This window comes from Leptonychotes weddellii, chromosome 6, assembly GCF_054177405.1.
Source record: "Leptonychotes weddellii isolate Sample4059 chromosome 6, ASM5417740v2, whole genome shotgun sequence".
Taxonomy (NCBI): Eukaryota; Metazoa; Chordata; class Mammalia; order Carnivora; family Phocidae; genus Leptonychotes; species Leptonychotes weddellii.
The window spans coordinates 72,113,019-72,136,202 of record NC_138374.1 but is presented as its reverse complement, the minus strand read 5'-3'; the positions used below and the strand labels follow the sequence as shown (position 1 = coordinate 72,136,202).

At 39.1% G+C, this 23,184-nt stretch overlaps 1 protein-coding gene across 3 annotated transcripts in view; it reads right to left on the bottom strand.

Moving 5' to 3' along the window:
- LOC102740208 (protein kinase cGMP-dependent 1) overlaps positions 1-23,184 on the bottom strand; it is a 914,142-nt gene that overhangs the window by 491,975 nt on the left and 398,983 nt on the right. The window contains exon 4 of one of the 3 annotated variants that reach the window (XM_081824403.1): positions 7,602-8,291. The exons of the other annotated variants lie outside the window; for them this stretch is intronic. Coding sequence (XP_081680529.1) covers positions 8,116-8,291 — 176 coding nt within the window. The 3' untranslated portion in view covers positions 7,602-8,115. Of the gene's footprint in view, positions 1-7,601; positions 8,292-23,184 lie in introns of those variants that run through there. 3 annotated transcript variants of the gene reach the window in all.

The following is a 23,184-nucleotide window of genomic DNA, read 5'->3' as shown; positions in this document are numbered from 1 at the left end:
AAATTTTTATTTTATTTCCCGGTAGTTAACATACAGCATAATATTGATTTCAGGTGTACAATATAGTGATTCAACACTTCCATACATCACCCCGTGCTCATCATGACAAGTGCCCTCCTTCATCCCATCACCCATTTCCCCCAACCCGCCCCCCCACCTCCCCTCAGGTGACCATCAGTGTGTTCTCTAGAATTAAAAGTCTCTAATGCAGTTTTTATATATTCACTTTACCATAGTTTTCCTGGCAGCTGAGGATGAATGGAATGGATCGCAATGAGTTCTATCCATCTCCAGAAAAAAGAGAATCAACTCTTATTGAGGAAGTTAAAGTTAAACCACCCCAGGCCAAATACAAAACATTTTTCTGTGGTGTGCTGGAAATAATATCTCGATCCAAGAAGTGATTCCTATGGTAGAGCTGTTGGGTAATTAAAAAACGATCACAAAACATTAACAGAACCTTGGAGCACACCCCAAACTGCATGCTCTGCCCTTGGGTAGTGTTGGTTTTATCTCAATGTTATGGTAGATTACTTTCTGGAGGGACCTAACCAAGAGACTAGCTTCACACTGAATGAGTAAATAAAATTGTAGAGAGAAGGCCAGGAGAAGCACTTTAATCTTAAATTGTGCTCCCTCTTGTCACTTCGAAAAAAAGCAAAAATCTTTGCTGGTATCACAGTCGCTGGGCACTTTGCAAAATACAGGCAGCCTGTATTTTCATAAGCTTCTAGAGCTCAGCTTCTTTTCCCAGTCCTACATGTCTCACTGTATATAGTGCTTCTTTGGAGATCCACAGCTCCCCCCAAATAGCCAGAAATCTAGCCATGAATGGTAGGAAATTTAATGAGCCACCAGCTCTGAAAATAAAGCATCAAGACAGAATGCCACCTATTCCTTGAGGTGACTGTATTATCGATAACGTTATATGGTGGTGAGTTGCCCCTCCTGCCTTCACAGTCACTCCTCCAATAAAGTCAAGCCTTATAGCACTCGTCTTCACTCTGCTGTTACCCAAATGTCGACAAGTATAGATAAAAGGTACTTCATTTTCAACCCAGATCCCCCTATGAGATCTCATGCATACAACACTTTTTCACTGAAAGACCTATAAAGTCTGTTTTGTATGCTTGTTTTATTATAGTCGGTGCACCAGGGATCATCCTACAAGTTTAACAGACAAAGAAACTGGGACTCGGAGAGATTAATGAACTTGGACAAGATGACAACTCCTTAACAATAAAGCTGAGGAGAAAGATAATGAGAATAAAGCCCTCAACTAAATGAGTCTAAAAGCTCTAAATATTCACACACACAGAGGACCAGAAGGTCGAGTGTTATCACTGCCGCTATTATGTAGAGATATCACACGATTCATTTCTCTGTCATAACTTCCCTTCCCTACAAGTGAGTGATTTAAAAGCATTGCTGGCAACATTTCAACTTTTCAAATGCCAATCTTTCTGGCCATAGTAATCATGAACCTGCCCATTAGGAAATTTGAAATTAGTTATAACATCCACATCTACTTCAACTGGGGCATTATTTACAATTGAATCATTTTTTTTTTTTTGTCTCCTTCAATGATGAAAAAAAGTTCTTTCACTAAAATGAAGATGTAAATCATGCTGTCATTCCGAGACATCAGAAATGTAAGCCACGCAAACAAGTCAAAGACAGATCTATTCAATCAGCCTTTGGCATTGATTTTGGGATTGAATCAAGATGCTTTCCCTTTGATTTTTTTTTTTTTCTTTAAATAAAAAGTGTTTCTGGGGCGCCTGGGTGGCTCAGTCGTTAAGCGTCTGCCTTCAGCTCAGGTCATGATCCCAGGGTCCTGGGATCGAGCCCCGCATCGGGTTCTCTGCTCTGCGGGAAGCCTGCTTCTCCCTCTTCCACTCCCCCTGCTTGTGTTCCCTCTCTCGCTGTGTCTCTCTCTGTCAAATAAATAAAATCTTTAAAAAATAAATAAATAAATAAATAAATAAATAAATAAATAAATAAATAAATAAAAAGTGTTTCTGAATCCCTGGAGCCAGAATTGACCAAAAGTAAAGTTGCTCTTGTTCTGAAAGCATTGAGACACTTACATTTATAGGTGTGTGAATCCACACTCCACCGCCTAATAACACAGTAGACTGCTGGGGTGCTTCTTGTCTATTGCTATTCAAGAGAAAGGAAATCTGAAATGCTAACGAAGTGACTGACAACCCAGGCTGCCGCTAATCTAAAACCAGTAGCAACTGTCAAGGCACTTACCCAGAAACAATACCTATCTGCTTTAAAGCTGCCATGGGAGCTCATTTTGATCAAATGTTCGTCAAGCATAATGGAAAAGCTTTTACCCGGTTCAATGTGTAAAGCGTTTCTGTGCACTGATGGAGCACCTAACACTCCATCAGCCAAAGAAGGTTCTAGATTTTGTGGGGTCTGAAGCTTATACCATTTGGGGAACCCTGCTGCTGTCAGAGAAGACAAAATTACAAGTCCAAAATGCAACACTCTGACTTGAAGGTTTATTAGATTCATGAAAAATTGGCTTCTGTCTCCTGCAGAAGATTCTCATTGTGTCATCTCACATTCGCTGATGAAAAACACGCACCTGATTTGTTTGCAAAAGAACCATTACAATTATTTTATGGGAGAATTATAATGAATCTAAGCCAATTTAAACCAAGGAACAATTTACATGTTATTCAGAGTTCAATAATGGCAATCTACTTTTAGTGATTAAATATGTATTCATTCTTATTTGGTCCATACTCAGCATTTGAAAACATGCATTAGGAATTCAGAGCACTATACATAAGCTTACAGGGTAGTTACTGATGGGATGGGTTTGTATTTGCTGGGTAGGGGAAAACAAAGGGCTGCTCAGGCTCTTTGCAGTTTATTAATCTGAATGCAAGACAGGTGAAAGGATGTAGGGTTGACTCATTTCAAGATGTTAAGGTCCTTTCTCAACAGTGTGAGGCTCAAGTAATATCTCTAAACACCTCCCAGAAATTCTAGGAGAATCAGAATTCTATGAATTAGGGAAAGGAGATAATTATCTGTATTGTGAAAATCTGAAGAATGCTACTTTTGTCAAAGATTCACAGGTCACACAAAGGTATTTTAAGATGTATATTAAAAGTAATATCTTCATTTTTCACACTGTATTCAGTGCTTGTGTACACAATGGAGTTAGAGTGGCCCTTCCCTCAATTCCAAAGAGAAAGATAAAAGAAAGAAAGAAGTGAAACAGCATTCTGCAATAAGAAACCCCCTGGGAGGGGCACCTGGTGGCTCAGTCAGTTAAGTGTCTGACTTTGGTTCAGCTCCTGATCTCCAGAGTCCTTGGGATGAGCCCTGGGTCCAGCTCCCTGCTCAGGGTCAGCTGGTTTCTCCCTCTCCCTCTGCCCCTCCCGGGTTTTGCTTGCTCTCTCTCTCTCTCTCAAATAAATAAATAAATAAATCTTAAAATAAAAAAAAAAAAAGGAAAAGAAACCCCCTGGGATAAGGTAAGAAAAATTAAAATCTAGTCAAGTGGTAGTCAAGCTGTGGCATGCATCAGAATCACTCGGAGGGCTTGTTAAAACACAGATTGCTGGGCCCCATACACAAAGTTTCAGTAGGATCTGTGAATACGCATTTCTAAAGCAACCCTAGGTGATACACACTGATATGGCAGAAACACACTCTGAGAACCATCAGCACAACCCATCATATGGGGATACTGACCTCGATGATGGTTAAGGTACCCTTCAGCACTACATTTTATAATTCTCAGATTCCAACACACTGACCAGACCTACAGCCAGGAATCCCGTGCTTTGGCATTCATTAAATTTCCCCAGTTCACTCTGTAAAATATGGAAAGCCACTCAGTCTTAAACTATGACTTCATTTTGTTACTCTGTAAGAATGGTCTTTAAAGCTCTCTATTTTTGTTATTGACTGAAAGACTCAATATAAATGCAAAATATCACACAGCACAATCTATGGTTGACATAATGATTTCTGACAGATAGCTTAGATTTTAAGATTGGAAGGACTGTCAGGAAACACAAAAAGGAACGGACTTTACTGAGAAATTAACAAAAGTAGAAATGGAAACCATCAATGTAGCAAACTGCTTTCTGAAAAAGAAAATTAAATTTGTGTGTTCAAATGTGACAATCACAAATCACTTTACACCGTTCTCTCTTTTGCTAGAAAGTGACAAATTCTAAACTGTGATGCTTGCTTTCTTTTTTCTCCCTCCTCCCAAATTTCTACCTGCCTACATCTGAGACTTCATGAAAATATCCTTTAATTCCTCTTAAAGTAGACTTCCCCTCCCTCATGGGAAACATTCCTCCTCTCCCTCTCCTAGGCTCACCTTTTGATCTAACACCAATATCGCTTTGTGTTTACACAACCAACCATAGCATATTGGCTACACAGCTGGTCCTACTATGATTAAACCAAACAATCTAATGCATAGTCAGGCAAGTAATATTATTGCTATTTTATAAATGAGAAAAATCATAATTCTGAGATACATACTTTTAGAGAGTAAATAAAGGATTTGTCTACTAATTATATTCTTTTCCATAAACTTTTCATATTTTCTAAAAATGAGAATAAGGATGATGATAAATATTTTTACAATAATTATAAATATCAGCTAATATTGATGTGGGATTGTTACATGTCAGGCATATACATTCTATTATTCATAACAACCTGAATTATTTAGGGGACTAATTATCTCCATCTTACAGGTAGGCAAGTCAAGGGCAGAGAATCTAAGTAATTTCCCTAAGAGTACATGCTAGTAAGGGATGGACCCAGACTCAAAAACTCTGATGGTGTCATCCCAGAACTGGAAAATATTAGTGACATACTCTAAGTTATAAATATATTTCTACATAAATTACATCACAAGTAAAAATGTGCATGTGATGCTACACAGCTGGAGGATCCAAGTTTGGTAGATTGAACTTCTACGAGGAATCTACCTAACCTCAAAATGTTATAGGTAGTGTAAAAAAATGACAAAGTAGAATTATTTTTTAAAAGATTTATGTAGGGGCACCTGGGTGACTCAGTTGGTGAAGTGTTGGCCTTCGGCTCAGGTCATGATCTCCAGGTCCTGGGATCGAGCCCCGCATCGGGCTCCCTACTCAGCAGGGAGCCTCTTCTCCCTCTCCCTCTTCCCCTCTCCCTGCTCATGCTCCGTCTCTCTCTCTCAAATAAATAAATAAAACCTTAAAAAATAAATATTTATTTATTTTGGGGGGCAGGGGGGGGAGAGAGAGAATCTTAAGCGGACTTCCCACTGAGGGCAGAGCCCTACATGGGGCTCAATCTCAGGACCCCAAGATCATGACGTGAGCCGAAATCAAGAGTCAGCTGCTTAACCGACTGAGCCACCCAGGCACCCCTTGAATTTTTTTTTAAGAAGCTTCCTAAAAAAAAAGACTTAAGAGAAAATTCAACAGGTCAAAGTCACAAGTGGCTTAAGTATGTAATTTGGGACCCACAACAAGAAACTATGCAAATACATATGTGTATACATATCCACATATACCATTACACCCCTTTATACCTTGCACTCTTATAGCATATATATTCCAGTTTGGGTGACTGTATCTGGATTAGAGTCTTATTTATCACATCATCTTGCCAGATTCAAATTCATCTATTCAAGGCGACATCAAATCCTTCTAGAAATATCAGAGTGAGCACCTGCCACTTAAAGGAGTTGTAGTGTAAATAGACCTTACTACCAAGTCTCCCAGAGAGAGCTACCAGCATTCATGTGTGTTATTTTATTTAATATAACAGCCCCAACAGGGAGCCTTTTAAAAATAATAGCTAAAGAAACAGACGCGAAAAGTTATACGGTTTGCCCAAGGCTATGTAACTGCTGTTTAGGTTGATTTCTGAAGTGCAAACTGCTTTGTTGTGAACCCTGGACCCTCCATTTACTAGCCCAGCGACTGGTGAGTTCCCATACTTCTTGACCTAGGATTTCTCATTTTACACAACAGCACCTGCCTCGTGCATTGTGATTGAGCTTAACTGGGTTAAAGTACACTAAGTATGTAGAGCACTCAGCACAGTGTTCAGGAGACAAAGTATTCTACAAAGGGAAGATATTATTTTTTTTTAAAGATTTTATTTATTTATTTGAGAGAGAGAGAATGAGAGAGAGAGAACACATGAGAGGGGATAGGGTCAGAGGACGAAGCAGACTCCCTGCCGAGCAGGGAGCCCGATGCGGGACTCGATCCCGGGACTCCAGGATCATGACCCGAGCCGAAGGCAGTCGCCCAACCAACTGAGCCACCCAGGCGCCCAAGGGAAGATATTATTATAGCTTAACTTCCTGGTTCATAAGCTAGCCCAGCATTGGAAATAGATCATCTTTGCCTGTTAAGTATTCAACAAATACTCCGTAATGTAGCATCTTTTTCCTATGTCTTGCCGTCTTAGGAAGCAAAGACAAAGTACATCAAACACATCGATTTGGAAGAAGTTATCCTAGAGAGACAAGTTTTCTTAATTTTGCCAGAGAAAACATCTCTTTCCCTTGGCGCTCAGCTCCTCTGGTCCTCTGGCCTTCTGGTCTTAGCCCACAGCAAGTAGTGGTGCTCTCCAAATATTTGGTTAACTCCCGAAATAAAATATGCATGAGCTTGAACAAGAAGAAAGTTCAACATCAAATCAAGACTGTCGTAAGTATATAGAAATTAGGTCCAGGACTAGCGGTGTTTAAACACTGCAAGGTCTTACGACGCTGTCGCTGGTTTCTGAAATGACACGGTTTTCCGTCCCAGCCTGCAGGATCTACACCTGAGTCTCAGCTCAGCCACACCAGCACCACCCCCTCCCCACCCAGCTGCTGCCACCTCCCTGCCAGGCCCTGCTCATTCTACCCTAGCAGTGGGTATAGTGCCCGGGGCGTTGTTGGGTTGCTTGTTGGTTTCTTCCTATTATACTGGGGGAAGGAGGTACTAAAGTAAAAGTCACTTTACATTTCAGAGTTAACTTTTACCACTCAATAGTTGTTTCAAAGCCACTGAAATATAAAGATTCCCTACCTCCTAACAGAAAAGTCAACAACTGTGCAAGCTAAGTTTACAGCTGAAAAAATATGAGGAGCTAGGATGAAAATCCTTCCTATTGTGTCCTACCTACAACCAGAGGAGACAGTGAGTCAAAGGATCCTCTTCCATCAAATTAAGGGATGCATTCCTTGTATATGCATGCACATTTGAATCAGAAAAAGCTGCAACTAAAATAAATTGTGATCTTGTTCGACTAACTAGCATAATATCCTGATTATCCACAAGAGGATGATGACGAATGGTCATCAGAGAAAAGAAATAAAAACATCTATGTCCATTTTTCTACTTCCATGAAGGATTTTTTTCCTTGAGAGAGCAAAATGTGACTCTACTTCTCAGTTTCATCATCCATTCTCTTTCCAAACCAGCAGGCTTTGTCAATTGTCCATGGAGAGGGAGGAAGATTCTCCAGCAAAGATGCTGCCAACATGCGGAAAGGCAAGAGAGCAGCCCAGAAAGCCTCTTCTCCATCGACCTTAGGGTCTAATACTTGCCAGTGCTGGAAAAGCTTCAAATGAAATGCACCAGTGTGATGTGTGGTGTTGTGTGTGTGTGTGCGTGCGTGTGTGTGTTTAATCAGTTAATGGCATTTCGCACCACATCTGGCTGAATCCTGTAACGTAAAACTCTTAGCTTCTCCTTTAGGAGGATGTACCATGCTAAGTAAAATCCCCCTGAGAACTGTGGTCTCCCCTGAATGCTCTGATGTACAAAATTCAACCCAACCATGTAAGTGCTGCCTGGAAATCAACCCTTGCTGACTCAGAGAAATGCCCAGGAAGGCAGATGGGCTCTGACAGGAAAAAGTCCCAGCGGCCTGCACTCAGCAGCCTGACACAGTGATCCCCAGGGGCTTTCTCTTGCTTTTGGTGATGCCGGTGTGAGCATGAAGTGACTCATCCCTCCCACCCAAATCATTAGCCTACTAGGTGTCCTCATAAACTCAGGAGGGAGGGACATGCATGTTAAGAAAAAATGAACAGATGGGCAAATTGTAGTACAAATAGACAAAACTTTAAAAATGAAGTTGGGTTGGGGCGCCTGGGTGGCTCAGTCGGTGAAGCGTCCAACTCTTGATTTCCACTCCGGTCATGATCTCAGGGTTGTGAGATCGAGCCCCATGTGGGGCTCTACGCTCAGCGGGGAGTCTGCTTGTCCCTCTCCTTCTGCTCCTCCCCACTTGCTCCATCTCTTAAATACGAAAATAAGTAAATAAAAATGAAGTTGGGTTGAATCACATTTATGACGCTCTTTAAGTTGCCTGTGGTAATCTTCGTTTTTTTTTTTTCTTTTTGTCCAATAGGATGGTCTTTACCAAACTGAGGTGCCAACTTCTATGAAGAGGAAGGCAGTGAGTAGTTACAGAACGTCTGATCCCTAACTCCATACCTTTGTCCAGAGACCAGCTGCCCTCTGAACGTCTGCAACCTCTATTCATGCCTCCAAATCCTCCCCTCCCTTATACTTTTGATACATATCACATGACATCACCTCTCATCACGCTCCCCTCCTGTTTTCTCCCCGAGAAAAGCCAACCAACTTGCCCTCTTTGCTGTTTCTGTCCAATCAAACTTTCCCTTCCACAGAGCTACTGATCTGTGCATTCCTTCTGCTGGCCATGATGTTTACAGCCATAGCTAGCTCCTTATAATTTATAATTTAGTTATCTGTACAAATGACAACTCTCCAAGCAGCTCTTCACTGTCTTACCTGCCCACCCCAACACCACCACTCTGTTGCCACCAAGAAAATATATTTTTAAAAATCTGAACTCCCTCTGTATATCACCAACTAGGATGCTAGTTCTGTGTTATCAGTGGACTGTGTGAATTCTTTTTAATTTTTTAATTTTTTTTTAAATTTTTGGATTGTGTGAATTCTGTCCATAGCTTGGTTCCCAAGATCCAGGATGGTGCCTAGAACACAACACACACTTGAAGTGCTTGCCCGTTGAATCCATGATTGAGTAAATGAAAGAAGAAGGAATTACTTTGTCTAAGCTTTGGGCCCTGCATTTTAAATTGTAAGCCGTGTGTGTTTCTCTACTGTAACAGCAGGAATTACTTTGTCTAGAGCTCAGATCTCAGCTGTAGTTGGGCCCGTTAGTTTGTGGCTGTATGGATCCATGCAATTTCCAACATCTGTCCTCGAGAAGCTGGTCCAGACAGGCTCAATGCTTGTCCTATCTTTGACACTACATGAGTCAAGTCTCATCTTGAGAGAGAGAAATTTCCAGGAATCATCAGTTGGCCGTAAGCTCTCCCTCTCTGGGACTCAAAATTACGTATTCTACACTTGACACTGAAGTATTTTTTTCTGGTTCACAGTGATAATTATCCTTAAAACTCTCTCTTAGTAAGCCTTATCTTTACAAGGTGCTCTATTGGGAAGAAGCCTGTGACATTTTTTCTTTTTAAAGATTCTTATTTATTTGACAGAAAGACACAGTGAAAGGGAGCACAAGCAGGGGGAGAGGGAGAGGGAGAAGCAGGCTTCCTGCAGAGCAGGGAACCTGATGCGGGGCTCGATCCTAGGACCCTGGGATCACAACCTGAGCCGAAGGCAGACGCTTAACGACTGAGCCACCCAGGCGCCCCGAAGCCTGTGACATTTTATCATGTCCCCTGGTGCCAGATACATAGCAAATCAGTTGAGTGCCCAGTTTGAGAGAACAATGAGAACATCGCCAACATCACTTGAACTTCACCTTGTCAGGTAGGTGACATTTCCTAAATGCTGTATTTACTAAACACCAGAGTTTATATTCCAATCCACAGATTCTAACTTCCTAGCTGATGAATTCTGCATCCAACAAAATCAAATGTCTTCGTATTTAACCAGAAGTTCTAAGAGGCTGGTACCCCCTCGTCTGAATGGTGGCTATTTCACAGAAATTTGTAGGAACGAGTACCTTCCATTTTTGAGGCTAATTTTAGAACCTGCTAGATAAAATGACTACCATTAGTTTAAATGTTGGGTATACTCGAGTCCAAGTTCACATCCACTTAAATGCTTAAATTGCTGGCTAATTGCGCTCATCTGAACCCAACAGGATAATTCACCTTCAGGCTTCTGAATCCAAGACCAGTCAGTGTGGAGACTGAAATGAGCAGGGGGGCACTTGGGCATTTTCAGAACTGACTGTCCTGTTTTGTGTGTGATTTGTCCCTGTTATATCCACAAAGAACACAGACACTGGCTTTCTCGGTACAGAGACAAGAGAAACAAGAGTCTGTCTCCATGCCACTCAGAAAGGGGGTCTCCACGCCAGCCTAAGAGAACCACGCAAAGGCAAGCTTCTCTACGTAGCAGGGCCAGCCTCAAGACTAAGACCCTTGGGGAATGAATCCTTTAGAATTGTAGATTCATAAGAAAGATGCATCCTATTTTGAAAGGGCGGCATTAGGTTATTATTTGAAAGAATTTGGTATCCAATTTATTCATGTCCATTATCAGTGATTATTTGGCAGGGGGGACTTTGCTTTCAAGTATTATTTACTCACTGAACTTTCATCAGGGAGCTGGCGATACAACAAATGGCCTTTTGTGTGTAATGTTTTCAGGGATTTTCTCTTCCTCTTCTGGGTCAAACCATTCAACACAGAAAAAGATAAAGAAAGAGGAACAAGTGAATGCTTTTCTCCATAAAGCATAAATAAAATTCTTTTAAAAAGAGTGCAGTTTCACGGGGCGCCTGGGTGGCTCAGTTGGTTAAGCGACTGCCTTCGGCTCGGGTCATGATCTTGGAGTCCCTGGATCGAGTCCCACATCGGGCTCCCTGCTCGGCAGGGAGTCTGCTTCTCCCTCTGACCCTCCTCCCTCTTGTGCTCTCTCTCATTCTCTCTCTCGCAAAAAAAAAAAAAAAAATTTAAAAAGAGTGTAGTTTCACAACCAATTACACTCCTAGCAAAAGCAATTCACAGCTAATTATTAGAGAAAGTTACAAACTTTTAAGGCATTGGTGTGAAGAGCTAAGGAAAAAAAAATAAGGCTTGATATGGAACCCTACACATTAGGCACACAGTCTATTTTCATTATGTGAACCAATTTTTTTAATATTCATGTCAAATCCAAGCATTTTATTTGTGGGGAGAAAAAAACAAAATCATTGAATTCGATCATAATGTACCAGAAAACATTTTAAATTATCTTGAAGCCTAATATTATTGAGTCAAATATGTTTGATGCTCCTTCTGTGTTCAAGGTTATGTATCAGGTCTTAAACCTCCAAATGTGCCATTCTCAGAGTTTTGCACCTGTTGCCTCAGGGCCTTTGCACCTGCTGATGCAGGGTCTTTGTATGTGATTACTCATACCTGGATGTTCTTGTGCTCTATGCCTGCATGACCTGCTTCCTTGCCTCCCTGAAACTTTTCTCCAACTGTTCTCCTCTTCAGTGAGGCCTCCCTGACTTCATTGAGAACTATAATCTTAACCGCACCCCCAAACTCCAGACACTTTTATTTCTCTCTACAGCATTTACTGCTTTCTAACACAGAATTGAATTTCTTTATTTATTTTACCTGATGTCTAGACTCAATGAGCACAGAAGGGAGACAAGGTTTCTGTTTTGTTCTTGTTTTCTAGTTTTTCACTGTTGTATCTTTAAAGTTATTCCTGGGTGTCCCTCATGTATATTACCTTTGCAGAAGTCAACCCAGTGGCTGACAATAGTCTCTGGAGAATCATCCACATTCTTCAAATGCTATTTGGAAGAAAATAAAGATCTTTGTGAAATTATGATTCCTTCTTCTGTCACTAAAAGCATTTCTACTATATATGTGCTTCTCCAACTTTGGGGATGGGGGTTGGAATACCAGCAAAGATACTTGTTACTATGAGTGTGGCAGCTATGATGTATCAAACCTCAATGCTACCATGTTTCTTTAGACCCAAACATGAAATCTGAGACTATATATCTGGTAATTAAGAAGAAAAGATTTGGATTCCAAAGTCTGAGAAGCCCTCATCTAGAATTAGTCCTAGCATACTCTTTGGTTTAGAACTGTACTTTTTACCTAATAACACAGTGCAGGAACAAATATGCTCTCTGAAGATGTTTTTTAAAGTATGATGCTTACATTTGAAAACAACCTTGATAAGCCTGGATTATTCTCCACACTTCTAAATAGGCAAGAGCAGCCTGTTGGAGCCCCCAAAATTCAAGGGACTCCAGCTATGACAAGCACACAGGGAAGTTTCAGTAATCAAAGAGAGATAATACATTTTCGGATGATGTCCTCTGATGTAGTTATCTTGTCACTCTCTAATCAAGAAAGAAATTCAGGGTCAGGGGTATAGCAGAGCACCAAGCATCATAATACCCTATCTCATACCACACACACACACACACACACACATGCACGCATGCACGCATATAAATTTCTAAACAAACAGGAAATTTTTCCACTATGCCTTACTGAGAAGTCCTGGCTAATGGCAATTCATAACTACACTAGCATAATAATATAGTAATTTTCAGAGGCCTAATATGGACCAATTTGATATAATTTTCATAATTTTCATCTCTCAGCCTTATTAAAAATAACCACCAAAAACATCTCCTTGTAAATGATGAAAGCCTGTGAAATAAACTCCATTAATATGTTTCACACTTGATAGTAGCTTTTGCTACTAAACTAGAGCTATATCACTTCCTTGTATAAACCTCCTAGTGATGCTATTTTTAAAATAACCTATTTTTTAAATGGCAGTTTTGACCAATCTCCTTTATTTACATAATGCAAAAATGACTAAACACTCCATTCTACTAATCAGGATGAGGATTTATATACTAAATCTCCTGAGTGCTATAAATTTGAGTTGGCTCTTTATACTTTATGCCTTAGATTACTTTCCCTAGATTTTTCTTTTTTAAAAAAATCTGTATCTCTCACTCATTGTCTCTGTAACCTTAAGTTAATTTGTTTTGTCTTGCTGAGTTTCAATTTCCACATCTAAAAGATAGGGATAATGCCTGCAACTTTGCAGGACTCTTTTTTATTTTAAAGACTTATTTATTTATTTATTTGATAGAGAGAGACAGCGAGAGAGGGAACACAAGCAGGGGGAGTGGGAGAGGGAGAAGCAGGCTTCCCGCTGAGCAGGGAGCCCCATGCGGGGCTCGAACCCAGGACCCTGGGATCATGACCTGAGCCGAAGGCAGACTCTTAATAACTGAGCCACCCAGGCGCCCCTCACCCTAATGTATTTTAAAAACTTCAGAGCTGGAGCTTAGTTAATAATAACATGTCCATATTGATTCCTTCGTTGTGACAAACGTACATAGTAACGGAAGACTTTTATAGCAGGGGAAATGGGATAGGGTATATGGGAAATCTGTAATTTCTTTGTAACTTCTCTGTAGATCTCAAACTATCCTGAAATAAAGAGTGTATTTGAAAAAATTAGAACTAACTCTAATACTACTAACTTTCAAGAGGCAAGTCTGTTAAAGCATCAGTGAGAATTGAGAATGGACTTTTGAAAAGCAATAACATGTCCCATCTCTTAAATCAGAAGTTTACCTTTCCTTACAAATTCTAGGCATTAAGCTTGGCTTTTGTACAGAGGCCATGGATTTTTAGGTCATCAACTTGCCATCTATAAATCCCATACAGCCCATCATCTTAACTGAAAACTTAATCAGCATTCTGTGCTTTGGGGACAGGTCTCACTCAGAGGAAAGGAAAAGAATAGAACTACCCACCAAGATGCACTGAGTTTGTTTCATCCTTGAAAATGATGCCTAAAGCCTGATACCGAACATAATGCAGGAGGAGAAAAAAAGGCTGCAGAAATAGATTATACAAGGACCAGTGGTCCTAGAATTAATCATTCCTCTGTTTTGGCAAAGTGAATGTGGTGTTTCCTAGTGAAGATGCTATTGGAAGAAAAAACAGCTCAAGTAACATTTGTTAGATCACATGCAAATGTCTGATCAAGGGAAAGATACATTCAGTTATTTATCAATAAAATGGAATTATATGCAAGAACCATCCTGCTTTACTGAAGGTCTCCCATGGTTAAACAGAAGATCTAATAATGGATTGAGATATATAACTGTTCCCTAGATGATGCAAATTGTTGAGACAATCATACATGGCTTGTAACTCAGTCTGCTTACAATTACCTTGCCTACATTAAAAAAAGAGAGAGAAGAAAGAACCATGGACTTTAGAAGGATCATGGGAACAATTTCATATTTCTTTATGAAGACCTTTTCATGTCTTCTCCTATTTAACAAAAATGTCAACAAAACTTTCATTTGTTCCATAAACTCCTTTTTTTAACAACTCAAGGGAAGGCAATTCACGAGACAAGCTATGAAGATGGTTGTGTTTGGTCTCTGGCTCTTGAATTCCTCATTTGTGATAGTCATTAGGCAAAGAGACTAGGCAATCTGGACCCATTCCCCAGCCTCTAATACACTAATCATACCTTCTGACTTATGCATGCACTAAGGAGACGATCACCTCTAATGCAATCTGTCGTATGCATTATTTACACCCTCCAGTGCATTAGTAAGGAATATGAGGATCCAGGGGGAAAAAAAATCAATGGAGCCTGCTTGCTTTTCTGTCCTGTGGGTGTTGCTGCATATGCCACAGTATATAGAGGGCATTTTCCCTGCAGTAGTAACGCATGCCCCGCTTTCAAATTGTCAATATATATATATTCATCCCACTCTCTTCCCACCACCAGTTCATTGATGTGTCCAAAATGTGAGGCTGGAGACAAGACAGAAGTCCTTATCTAGCTCCTTGCCCAGAGGTCGGTTTACAATCTCTCTCTCCACCACAGTGACTCTGCTAACCAATTCTGTTCCACATCACCTGGTGTCTCTTCAAATAGCAGCAAGTCCTTGTTTCTCTTAAACCAAACATCATTTTATCATTAAACCATTTGTATTAACCACTGAGGTTTTTTTGTTTTTGGTTTTTTTTTTTGGTTTTTCATACCTCTAATTCAGCTGAGCCAATATTTACTCTTATTCCACTGGGCATTTAACACTTAGGCTGACTCAAATTACTTCTGTTGTTATCCATACATATTTGCTGGTACTGGATGAAAAACATAGGTCTGCTGACAGGGACCCTCATATTGAGATTATCTTGGGAACACGGCAGATATATTGCAACTTGGGGAAATAGGAGTAAATAAATATATTTTTTAAATTAAGCATGATCCTCAGTTGATAACAAAACTTCTGTATTTGAATAGAACTCTGTGACTTAATTTGAATTTTTTTTCCTTGTTTCTTTGCCAAGATTAGCTCCTTATTCTAACCACAATTTGGCTGAGATGCACAAAAGATTGCTTCAAATATTTATATACTTAACGACTTAAAATTCCTTTCATTTTTTTTTTATTCTCTCAGCTTGAAAACATCCCATACAACTGGAGATTATTCAAGCAATGTCACATAGAAATTTAATTATTTGTTAATAACTAGGCACTGTGAATATAGAAATTCAAAGGTTTGGTCTCTTGGTAATTTTTATTCAAAAGTTAGGGATTAAGAAATAGTTCTTTCAAATAGGCCTACATCAAAATATATTATTTTCAGTACAAATACACAGAAGGATAAAGAAAAAAATACTTTTTTGAAAACACAAAATAGAAAGGATGGTAGGAAATTAAAAACTGCAGATTAAATCCAATTTTCTATTGATTTTTACATTAAAATTGCAAGTAAATCCCGAAGGCTGTGTTTCTAAAACACCCTGGTGCCTAAGCATCACCCAGAGTCCTTTTTAAACCCACCCTCTGGCATCACTCATAGAAGTTCTCTGATGCCTTAGCTGAGGAATCTGTAGGTAAGCTGAGGACCACACTCTGGGAAGCATGGTTCTTTTTCTTTTTCTTTTTTTTTAAGATTTATTTATTTATTTTAGAGAGAGAGAGAGAGAAAGAGAGCATGAGCAGGAGGGGCAGAGGGAGAGAGAGAGAGAGACCTTTCCTCCTTCCCTCCATCCCTCCCTCCTTCCCCTGCTTCCTGATTAAGGGAATGAGATATGGTTGAGGTGAGGAAAATAGTTAGTTGTATCTGAAAATATAAAAACTAGGATTGTGGGGCACCTGGGTGGCTCAGTAGGTTGAACATCTTTTGCTCAGGTCATGATCCTGGAGTCCCAGATGGAGCCCCAGTGGGGCCCCCTGCTTGGCGGGGAGTCTGCTTCTCCCTCTGCCCCTCCCCTGCTCTCATGCTTTCTCTCTCTCAAATAAATAAATAAAATCTTAAAAAAAAAAAACAACCTAGGATTGTTTACAGTCAGGTCATTTCAGAACTAGGGGCCATCAGATAACAGTAGGTTATTTATTGGACAGATGAACACATGGAGACCAGTGGAGTGAATTAACCCTCCCCTCCCCTCCCCTCCCCCCCAGCCAAGTCCCCAAGTGAAGAAGTAAAACTTGGTAATTCTGGCTCTTGATTCACAGAACTTTCCAATATACTTGATTTTGTCCTCAACGGCTATCCTGCCTGATGTCCTATAGGGGCTACGTTCAGAATCAGGGTTCTATTATTTCCAAATCTTAAAACCTGATAAAACAGAGAAACTTCAAGGAATACACCCTGAGAGATGGTGGTTTTTGTGACCTTCCCAAATAAGTAACTTGACTTCCCGCTTTATAACATGGTTACAGCCATTTTTCTTTTTACTTTTATCTCTACATTCCTTCTTCAATAAAGGCAGTCTCTAGTTGTCCTCCCAAGTTTAGTTTCCCAAGTGAACTGAACATCCCCAAACAATAAAATTTCACTCTAGCAAATAATGAAAAATAGATAATACCAAAAATGTGTCAACCATAGGAATGTGTTCTGTTTCAGGATGTCATTTTGGGGGCAGCTAATCCATTTGATTAGTGAGCTTTGATTTGAAAATATTCCTACTCCTATGGTAAGGGTGTAGCCTTGTGTTTCTGTAGCAACAGAATGGTCCTAGGGAACTCGGGAAAAGTGAAAAAGATGTATCGACTTCAGTTTTTTCTTTCTTTACTATTCTCACACAATCATAAATACCTTAAATATTTTTGCTGCAAAAAGAGTAACAGCTCTTATCACCTTATCTTTGTTTTTTCGTTTTTTTTTTTTTTTTTTTTTTTTTTAACAGTTTGGGTACTGAACTGCCCTTAACAGGTGTAACAACCCACATGAGGCAAGAATCTTGTTACATTTAGATAAACCAGGGAGGCTCAGGGGCTCATGGGTATTTAGAGAATGCACCAAAATTCACACGGTGCATTACTGCCAGGGCCTTGGTTGAATACAGTACCCTTATCATTCATGGATCCTGCAAAGATTCATTCCCTGAGGATCCAATGTTTTCAATGCTGGGTACCTGGAACATAGTGATGAATATAAAACCCTCTTTTTCTTTACAACACACTTAGTCTAATGGAGGGAGAAACAGAAGTAAACCGATTATTATAGAACTCTATGAAAATGCACGGATGCTATTGGGTCATAGAAGCAAGATCGAGGTCGCGTCTCCTGGAAGGCTTCCTAGAAGAGGTGACTCATGGGCAAATCTTGAAAGACTATTTGAATGAATAAATGATTGGGATTTAATCAGTCAGAGAGCAGAGAAGAAGGTTTTAGGCAAAGAAAGATAATGTACCGGGATGCCACAGTGAGGGGGAGCATTTCCTCGGGGAAGAGCGAGTCATTCTGTAACTCAGGAGCCGAGTGGGTGAGCAGGGGCACAAGGCAAGTCTGCAGACTCAGGAGAAGGACTTTCTGTTCAGAACAAAGCAGTGCGCGGTTTTCCCTAGAAACCCTAGAGTACCACATGAGAATTTCAAGAAGGCAGTGACATGGTTAGATTTACATTTTCCAAGATCACTTTGGCTGCCTGTTGAGGTGGGAAGGGGATGAGGCAGGATTTGAAGCAAGGAATCCATTTGTAGGAAGTCAAACAGGAAGCTAGTGGATCAATGAGACTGATTAGACTATCTCTTTTTAGAGTCCAGTTTATTATTTCAGACCTTCAGCTCTAACCAATTCTTTTCCTATTCAGCTTCCTGATTTTGATGGCACATGAAAGCCTGGAAACCAATGTCATTTTCTCTGGTCAAAGAAAACAGTTAAATAACTGACTCCAGAAATTGTTGTGTTTTTGTCACAGCAGAAGACATAAATTGAGGTTTTACTTGGAGAGTTACAGCTTTTATCACCCGTTATTCCTTCTCCTTTTTGCAATTCTTAAATAAGTGAAATCCCAAAATAGAACAAATAAAAGTAAGGGCAAAAAGGATTTCAAACATCAAAAGTGGTTCCACAAAAAGGCCGACTTTAAGCAAATTTATGCACTTAGACACTAAATAGTCTGGTGTCATATTAGTTAAAATGTGCCTTCAAAGTAAGAAATTGAGGTGAAATTTAAAAATTTTAATCAAGTTATTATGTTATTTTAATGTTCATAATTTAATGTTCATAATTTGTTGATTTTAGCTATGCAACCCCCTTCAGTGATTTAGATGAAGAAAATCTGAAGTAATTTTAGATAGAGCTAAACTGTGTCTTGGAGTGTCTATAGTCTGTCTGCCTGACGATACTGAGTCACACTGACAATAGATTTTTATCAGTAAAAATACTGCAGAAGAAACTTCATGGTCAATAATGGATGAGATTACCACAATGCCAAAGTTTTTCAAAGCAGAGAAAAGAAATTCAATTTCAGAAGATCGCATGAAACATTTCATACCAGTTTTTAATTGATGACCTAGGCTGAGTGAAAATTAATTGGCATTTTATATGGTTTCTTGTGAGCTAAGGGAGTTTGGTCACAATAAGTAGGGGAGAGTTGATTTGATTACATAAAGTGATTTCCAAGAAATCTTCTTAAATAAGAAACTTATTTGTTTTTGTGAATTGTAATATCTGCAACTATGGTGATCTACATCAAATAACATTAAAAATTAGTCTCGCTATTCCATGTGGGAGGCATAGAGCTAGATAAGTCCGTCTGCATTCAAGGATAGTATGCCTGGGTATGGTGTATTAGAACAAACACTACCATCACCAACAAAAAGAAGATGGATTGCCCATTATTATCTAGTTCAAGGCTTTGAATATTCCCATTAATTACTAAGTGTGTACAAAATATAAGTGAAATAGACATTTTAAAGATGACTCACTTTGATTTTTTTTTCAATCTAAACAAACATGTTGCTGAACCAGAGGGAGCCCATTCCATCTAACCATCCAAATCCATCTAACTATCCAAAATTAATGTCATTTATATTAAAATAGAGGCAACCTTGGGTAATGGCAACCTTGCAAACTGGGATTCGGCATCTACAAACTACATCAAAATGATTTAAGAATTCCCTAGAGTGTTTACATAATCGATCCTTAGCATAATCATCCTCTGAGATAAAACTGACAGTACTTTCTTCTTCTTAAAGAATCACTGGGTTTTGAGAGTGCATATTTATCCAGATATGAAATAAACTATTTCTAAAGTCAGTCAAAGATGGGAAAATGACATCTGGCCAAGTACTCAGAAATATTAGCTTATTCACAAATTTATTATTTCTCCCTTGTTAATAAAGAGAAAATCAGTCCTCAAATCATTGTCAAGGGAAGAATAAAATATACAATGACTAATTTAAAAGCTGAAGCCCAGGCACAATCTTGAAAAGCAAACTAAGGCTTTTACTATGGTTCATCTCCATAGAAGGAAAAAGAAAGTGCTTCAAATAGCCCAATAGAATCTTTCATTATTAAATATGAAAAACTATCCATGATACAGTTGAAAGAACTTCATTTATTATTTTCTTAATGACAGAAGAGGCTCTAAATAAAGATTATAAATAGATCACGTGTAACAATGGCACCTTCTCCCAGGCTCTCAAATATCTCAACTCTGAATCCCTGCATCATGAAGCATATAGTGAATATTTATCTGCTATAACAAATGGAAGAATTCTTCTCTGTCCAATAACTGAGCCATACAGACATGTATAATTTATTCAATTGGATTAAAACTTCATCCTCTTACTTACAAATTGCTCATGAACAAATTCTGAATATTATGTTACCCTTATATATCAGTAGCTGTGTTACTTTGCTAATTCAAGATAATCATTAATGATCATCATTAAAAGTTTTAGTAGATAGCAAAAATCAATTTTGAGTTTGAATAGTTTTCTATAATTTTAATAGGATTGCTAAAATAAATTTAAGTTCTTTGACAAAGGATCTTTGTACATTAATCACAAGTAAGGTCCATACATTTGAAGTCCATAAAAATAATCCAAGGAGCATGATATGGAGAGTTGTCAATGTGAAATGTATATCGGTTACAAGTTAAGTATCTATCATGTGGTGTCAGCCTTGTGATGAATTATTAATAATGATAGCAAAAGGAATGCTCACTGGGAAATGCAAATCTTGGGGGGGAGGGGGAGCAGGTGGAGGGAGAGGGAGAGAGAATCCCAAGCAGACTCCATGCCTAGTGCAAAGCCCGATGCGGGGCTTGATCTCATGACCCTGAGATCATAACCTGAGCCAAAATCAAGAGCCAGACACTTAACAGACTTAGCCACCCAGGCACCCCATGACATGCAATTTTTTTTAAATAAAGGGACAGTAATAGGGATTTACTGGTATCATTAAGATGCATAATTATAAATCATGATACTATTTTTCATATGCCTGAATTTGAGCATTTCTTCATTAATAAATGTTTTAAGAGCCCTCCTACAGACTCATTAGTTGACCCCAACATGTACTTCCTAACAGAAAACATTATATTTAGGTTCACATTTTCAATGTTAGGTTCTTTGGCATGATCAATTTGGGGTTCATGTTTGAAACCATAGTTTGCCCATGAATATATTAATAGATCACTATCAGCAGTTGCAAAGGTTTCCATGATACCTCTGTTTCAGCTCCTACCTGTGGATGCTCAAATGTTCTTCAACTGAGAATCTTACTTGGTTGCATTGGAGTTCATATTTTCCAACTGGCCACTCCATTGTCTTCATATTGCATTTTATTTTCATTTGTCCAGGAAAGGGACTCTAAATTAGATGTTAGGTGATTGTTCCTAAGATTCTACCTAGGATCCCAGAAAGTGATTTTTATATAAGCCATGGAGCCTATCTTTGAGTAAGACCATTACAAACATACCCTACAAATTTAATGAAAATCCATCTAACCATCCAAAATTAACGTCATTTATATTAAAATAGAGGCAACCTTGGGTAATGGTGACCTTGCGAACTGGGATTCTGCATCTACAAAATCTTCATCCTGGGCATTTGGACAAATCAGGAAGAGGAATAAGGACCATGGACAGATAATATAAACCTATCTCAGAATGATCTCCTTTTGACATCTGTACTAATTATCAAAAAATTTAATAGAGCTTTCATATGAAAATAAATTTAAGTAAAAGAAAATAGCAAAATAAAAGGCAAAGCATAGCATTAGCGCAAATCTTGTTTTGAAAATGACATCCTTAATTAGATGACTATTTTTTTTTCCAAACAAATCTAGACAGGAAAATCTCTTTCTAACTACAGCTGAGACATGACAGGAATGTTGAAATGATCAGAGATTAAGGAAACTTCATACTTTCCCATGTTCAAATTCAATAAGATAAAAATTGCATTTGATAGCTTTGCATTCCCCTAGTTCCTAGCAGGGACCTTGTCTTGAGAGGTGCTCATGGGATTTGTGTTCATTTGATGACACGTAGGGAAGGGACAAAATGCTATAGAAGGTGATAAAAGCCCATCATGTTTAGTAAAGCACAATCTTGGCTTCAAATACTTCTGGTAAAGTCTGACAACTCAATGCTGTGATTCGGAAATAAATTAGTGATGAGTCTGCACAAAAACGATAACAAAACCCAAACCTCCGCTGCAAGGACATTTTCCCCATCCCAACTCATAGTTTATAAAAGCCTCTCCTAGAGAGTCTTGGGCAGTGAGCCTTATCAGAAGGATAAGAACTTGGCACTTGCTCAGGAAAGGTCAGTAAGGCCACTTGACATAAACTACGTCACCTCAGCCTTATCTTCTTAAACTTTAAATACCCTGACGCCTCCTCATTCAAACAGGAAAAGCCACAAGTTAATGACTCCTTCGGGCAAACAAGGACAACTTAACTAGGTCACAAGAAAATACAAGAAGTATAGCATCTTCAAGAAGAAAATAACTTTCAAAATAGCTGTCTAGGGGCACCTGGGTGGCTCAGTCGTTAAGCGTCTGCCTTCAGCTCAGGTCATGATCCCAGGGTCCTGGGATCGAGCCCTGCATCGGGCTCCCTGCTCCGCGGGAAGCCTGCTTCTCCCTCTCCCCCTCCCCCTGCTTGTGTTCCCTCTCTCGCTGTGTCTCTCTTTCTCTCTGTCAAATAAATAAGTAAAATCTTAAAAAAAAAAATAGCTGTCTACTGTAAAGACATTGCAATGGGGCATTTTTTTTTCCTAAAGTGCAAAAAGGCTTTAAAAATCAGAAAATAGAGTAAATAAATCCATAGCAAGTAGTAATTAAGTTATTGTAAACCAGGAGATGTCACGACAGACATATGAAGTTGAGTGAATATCGTACATTAGTTTAGGCAAGGACAGTGAGAGAGTACAAATTATGCTCTACTTAAGAAAACTTGGTGTCCCAAAGCCTGAGCAGTGAAAAGAACCACATTCATTATCAGAAGCCCATGAACAAAAGGTCTATAGCATATTTCTTAACTTATTCTTGGGATGACACTATATTGCTTCTCGAAATAAAATTTTATAAGAAAGTTTTCTGAAAGGTAAAATTAAAACAAGAAGTGAATATTTTGGAGAGGCGTTATTTTGGACTTCCACACGCAAATACAAGATTTTTGTTTGTTTGTTTCTTTGTGTGTAACACCCAGTGCTCCATTCAGTACATGCCCTCCTTAATACCCATCACCAGGCTAACCCATCCCCCCACCCCCCAACCCTCTAGAACCCTCAGTTTGTTTCTCAGAGTCCATAGTCTCTCATGGTTTGTCTCCCCCTCCGATTTCCTCCCCTTCATTTTTCCCTTCCTACTATCTTCTTCTTCTTTTTTTTTTTAACATATAATGTATTATTTGTTT